The 6,000-nt window shown below is 39.2% G+C and overlaps 1 protein-coding gene across 1 annotated transcript in view; it reads left to right on the top strand.

The window, feature by feature from the left end:
* Window positions 1–964: 964 nt before the first annotated feature.
* Window positions 965–6,000, top strand: part of LOC129091092 (protocadherin-15-like) — a 129,803-nt gene continuing 124,767 nt past the window's right edge. The window contains exon 1 of the mRNA XM_054598555.1: window positions 965–1,097. Within this exon, the coding sequence (XP_054454530.1) occupies window positions 965–1,097 (133 nt within the window). The remainder of the gene's footprint in view (window positions 1,098–6,000) is intronic.

Here is a 6,000-nt window from a genome sequence, read left to right as displayed (position 1 = left end):
ATGTGTCTTTGACTGAGAACTTCAAAGAAAAACTATTTTCCCTACAGCGTTGCATGCTCTCCCTATAAAATGCAATTACTCTCAACCTAAGCACACACACACACACACACACACAAACACAGACACACATAGAGTCGTGTTTTTATGACTTTGAGGCTTCAGAGGACATACCATTGACTTAAATTAATTTCCTAGAAATTTAGCCTAACCATAATGGCTACCAGTCTAATCCAAACCCCAACCTTAAGCCTAACCACAACCTAACCTTAAACCAAGTCTTCACCCTAAAATGTAATGATTTATGTTATTGAGACATGCATTTTATAACGACACACATACACACGAACACACACATATCAGCTTTATGTATTTCTCTCACTCTCTCTTCTGAATTGCGTCCTTTAAAAAAAGTCTAGTTTATCAACTGTGTCAAATTTTCCGCTGCAAGATCTGAGATGTTGTTGTTGCCACCACGGGCATTTTACATTGCACAAAATATTTCATTCTCTATCATCATCCACAGGTTTCTCTATTTCCCCATTGTGGTAGCAATCCCAGTGAAACTATCACTTACTTTGATGCACGAAGATTGATCAAAGCTTTCAAATCTGTAAAGTGATGTGCAGCCACAAGATGAACACAGAATGCCATCTGAACTTCATATTGCAAAAGCATCTCACCTGAGGGATGTACTGTGATGGAGTGCAGCGACAATATAGAAAGCATGATTTCTTTCAAAGCTTCTGTATGATGGGTGGGGAACATACAGTTCTGCTACATCTTTTGAGAATGTTAATGTACGCCTCCACACCTTTGTTCACTGAGAGCGGAGGTCGCGTAGCCTGACAAAGAAGTTCTTCTTTCAATGTTGCACACTGCACAGCTAATACTGAAGTGAGTGAATGTGACTGACCTGTGTTTATGTGCTCTCCTCCTCTCTCTGCAGCTGGATGCTAGGTGAAGCATGGTGGTGAAGATGGTTAGAACGCACTTAATGGGGCCATTGTCATGGGGCCGAGTCAAATGGCCGAGCATAATGGGAACAGGAGTCCTTTATCTGCTGCTGCTATCAACCTGTCTGGGCCAAGACACAGAAGGTAAAGGCAGTCCCGATTCTCTGTCTCTTTATCCGTCTCTTTTTCAGTCACTCCGTCTGTCTTTGTCTTCATGTTTTTCTCTCTGTTTTATAATTTAGAGTTGAATGAAGTGCGCTCAGGGGGGGGATTTAATATCAGGATTGTGCACATGGCTTTTCTGACTTCAGACTTATCTTGGGTAGTGAGCACTTCTCAGTGAGCTGCTGTGCAGCACAAGATTTTCAGGATTCATTATTGATCCTTTGGTGACTGAAGATGAGTAGTGCCTCGGTTGGTCAGCCACAACGCTTAATGTCTCAACAACTACATGATTGGATGGATTGCCAATACATTTTGTATAGACATTCATTTACCAAGATGAATTCTGAACTTTTGGAAAACAAGAAACGTTTCTTTCAGCATCATCATCAGGTCATAATTTAACACGGTCCAGTACTTTGATATCTACCTGCAAATACCTGCAAAATGAATGACATGTTTATTGCTAATTAGTATATTTTAGCATTCTTGCTAAATTAAGATTATGAACATGGTAATTTAGAGTAAGCCTTGTTATCTTGTTAGCATAATGTTAATTTTGTGAGCTTATAAATGTATTTGTGTATCCTGTGTACAGTTTCTCACTTTACAATGTAAGAAGATTCTGAAGTTAATTTGATAATACAGTTGAAGGGGGAAAAAAATAATGTGCCCGGGATATTTTAATGTTTAACAAAACACCCACGTTCATATTACCCTGAACTGAGAGCAAACTGAAGCAAGGTAAGACAGAAATGAAGTCATCACCGATGGGAGAGCTCAGCATAATACTCTCTTGACTTTCTGCTCGATTTGTCAGAATATTAATATTCCATTTAACTCTTAGTCCTTGCGATTTATCTGGTTGGCATTTAGCTGACAGGGCTGTGCAGCCAAAGGTGAATGACTGTGAGTGAATTTGCTTCCGTGAAGAGGGGTGGAAGGGGAGCCTGAGCAGGCATCGAGATCAACCTGGATTCATCTTACTCTCCTCTTTTCTCCACGCCGCACATGTCCATGCATTTAATTACACCTGTAAAACTCTGTCTCCTAAACAGGGTCTCAAAAACAGGTTTGCAGGTCCTCTTCTGGCGGATATGTTCAAAACAAGAATAGTTTGTTTTAATGAGCCTGGATATTGTGGGTTTGACAGACAATATGTTACTCTGTGTGGGTCCCTTCATGACATGAGTGTGTTTTTAATGAGCTCGAGTCCTTGGATCAGCGGTTGATTTTAGAGGTTTGGACCCCGCGTGACAACAGTTGTGGTGTGAATTAATTAGCATGGGTCCCAAGGTACATTAAGAGACTATATCTGCTCATTTTTGGTTTCCTGAGTGACGAGAATACCAGTATATTTTTAATGAGTGTGTGAGACAACACACTGTGTCAAATGCGGCTTCCGGGCTGGAAGTTCAGTAGCTCCAAACCCATTTATTTGTTTTGTTTTTCTCGAAATAACATTTCATAACATACTAATTAAGATTATAATCTGTTGATGCTAATTACTGAGAGTAGTTTGACTTGTAGCACACAAATAGCTTACTCTAGCTATTGTTGTTGGATTCAAATTTAAACTTACTCAATGTCGCTCGCACAGAAAGCAGCAGACTGAAATGTAAAACCCTCTGCTCTGGTGAATTCCTGTACTTGACTTGACTCTGATTATGAATTCATTTGAAGCCTGAGGTGTGTAGGCGGTGCTTCACTGGTGTTTTTAATTGAATGTGACTTATCTGCGAATGTGGACAAGAAAAAACAGACGGCATAAAAAGAGTTGTGCTTGAGTTGTAATATTTTGAGTGAGACGATGTGTGTGTACCTCTGTGTTCGTGCTGCTGTGTATTCCTTTGCACCTGTCTGATTTTCTGTGAGAGTTTCTGCATGACAATAAAACTATGTTCTGTTTTTTGTGTGTGTGTGTGTGTGTGTGTGTGTGTGTGTGTGTGTGTGTGTGTGTGTGTGTGGTGTGTGTGGGTGTGATAATATGCCTCTGATTATGTGGCACAGCTGCAGTGTGTTAAATGACAAAAAATGTTCCCCAAAAAAGTGACCATATAAAAAAGATATTCCCAGATAGCTCGTCTCTCACTCAGAGACGTTCTTAGGCCAGCCAGCGTTCTGCTCGACGCACAAAAAGACTCTGACTCTACGCAAACGACAGCTCCTAGCGTGACTGTGACTCTCTCCCAAACCGATTCCTACCTACCGACCCTTCACTACGCAGTGTCACCATGAATGAACTCACACTCACAGCTGTGAGGTAGGGCATGAATAAACAGGTTAATTGAGGGGAACACTCCACAATGTAGTAAACCACCTGTATGTTCATCATGCCGGGAGCTTTAATTGATATGATAGAACGTTAATCTGTCGAGGCACACAATATTTAACTTGAGTTCACTGCACATTACGTAAATTCCACTGTGAGAGGGCAGTTATAAAAGTGTATTAAAATTTTGTGTGCGTAACCAAAGTATTTTCTCTTCATATAGCAAGTCAGATTTTAGAAAATATGATGTTTCACTGATTATACAGCACAGTTCTTATCCAGAGGGGCTGCTTTGGCTCAGGGTGTAGAGCATGTCATCCTTAAATCAGAAGTTTGATTCCTAGCTACCCTTTTCCAAATGTTTAAGTGTCAATGAGCAAGACACTGAACCCCAAGGCTTTACAACTGGATACTGCTCCTTATGCTTAGGATGGGTTTAATGCAAAGGTCAAATCTCATGTATGTATGAATGTGGCGATAAAAAATGCGATAAAAAAGTTAAAAGGCTTATTTATTGTCCTCTTCTACCCCACAATAGATGGCTCTTAATATGGTGAAACAAAACAGATGGGGCAAAGGTATTGGGACCACATTGTCAATGAGCACTAGACCAAATTATATTTCTCTCCAGACCTTCAGTTGGCGGTTGTTCGAATTATAGTTTTAACACCGCTTCGTAATATCTTTAAAGTGTTGGACAATGTCATGAACATTAATAGATTTAAGAGATGAATTAGGACCTTGTTACAATACCTCTAAACATCATACAACTAATCAAACTATTCATTTGTTTTGTATTAATCTATAAAAGTACAATATTTTATTTCTTTATCATTTGATAGTTTTAATGAAGAAAAACACACAATAAATTACTATAATACAGTAAAAAGGATGACCTTTAGAATTTATTATGGTTTACTGACTTCAGAGCAGTTAAAATGATTTTGGGGAATTTTTTTTATAGACAGACGATTTGTATACCAGCTGCTATAATCAACAAACAAAGGCATCTGCATCTGCCAACATTGATAATCATGATCGGCAATTAATATCGGATGCAAAAAAACTTCATCAGGTATCTCTAAAAGTTATATGTGCTCCTTTTGTAGTTTTGTGCTGATCCGATCTGTGATCCGATCTGTGACTGATCCATGATACGATCCGAGCCATGAGTTTTATGATGCGTTGCACCACTAGTGTCTATGGTATTGAGGAATTGATTTTCTTCTTGTATTACGCTCTATTACATTGTGCAGGTGTTTGTGATGTTGTGCCCCACCCTTGAACGTCTGTATGATGGAGGATGACAATATATGTGCTCATGACGAATATGCTACACCACTAATGTCAATTGTGCCAGTGTGGTGGGCTGGTACTGCAGATTTATGGTGTATTTTGTGCGTGTGTCAGCATGTGTGGGGGTGTCAGTGTGTGGATGTGGGTGGAGTTGAAGCTTTCAAGGTGATTTTAATATTTATTACTGCGTTCCTTTGTTGTTAGATGTTTCATCTGAAGTAAACGTCCCTCCCATCTGTTCTCAATTCAGCCCTCCCTTCTCTTCTTTCTTTGTCTTTCTCTCTCAATTCTTTTTTTTTCTTCTTTCTTTTGTCTTTCATTTCTTCTCATCAGCATCTGTCATCTCTCTGTTATACCCCAATATCTGAAGCAGACAGGAATTTCTCTGGATTGGTAATTCTTTGCTTATGGAACTTTTCGCCTCCAACATTTATTGCTTACTTCCCTTACTCTGCTTCATTCATCATACATTGTACTTGAGACTCTAGTGACACACACCACACATACAGCACATATACATCACTGTAGAGAACATCAGTCTGTATTGGAATAGTGTTCCGGTCAAGAAGAGTTCAGATACGTCAAATAAAAAGAAGAAGGAAAACATCATATAAAACCGAATAGAAGGAAACCCATTTTTTAGAAATGTTTTTAAAGAAATATTTTAACATTGAAGAAAATAGGTTTATTTGCCTTTTTTCTGAGTGTCTGTACATTAAATATGGAGCAAGAGTCAGGACATGTCTATCTTAAAGAAAAAAGAAAGAAAAAGCTTAAAAGCACTTTTTTCCTTGAAGTATCTTGCTTGTTTGACCTGTATGTGAACAGAAGAGTAAAAAAGAGTGTTTTTTGGGGGGGGAGTTAGATGTTGGAACTATTTCTTGAGATACAACAGTTCAACCATCCATCCAGCCCTTCTCTGCAGCATCTCTGGCTAGCACAGGTTGCCATTTAGTATTGGTATTGCTCTCTCTGCAGACTGTACAAACCTGGCAACCTGTTCAAGACTTTGGGAATCTGCATGTAGTCACATGTGTTGCTGTTGCTAGTCTGAAATAATGCAGGCAAGTATTGCCCCCCTAAAAACTATCAACAAAAATTGCATCTATGTTTATGTATGGGATTAAACAAAGGAGACATTAGTGAGCTTTAGAGGTGTTGGTTGTTTTTTGTCCTTTTGGAAAGAGGCCAGGTTATCTATTTCCTCCTGCCTACATTCTCCAAGCCTAAATACATCCTGGCTCCAGCTCTGCACTTAAAGTTAAGACTCTGGGACCTTGAGCTCAAAATTTCACTTTGCATAGTGGATTTTTGGAA

The sequence above is a fragment of the Anoplopoma fimbria genome, chromosome 5 (assembly GCF_027596085.1).
Source record: "Anoplopoma fimbria isolate UVic2021 breed Golden Eagle Sablefish chromosome 5, Afim_UVic_2022, whole genome shotgun sequence".
Taxonomy (NCBI): Eukaryota; Metazoa; Chordata; class Actinopteri; order Perciformes; family Anoplopomatidae; genus Anoplopoma; species Anoplopoma fimbria.
This window is presented reverse-complemented; position numbering and strand designations above follow the sequence as displayed.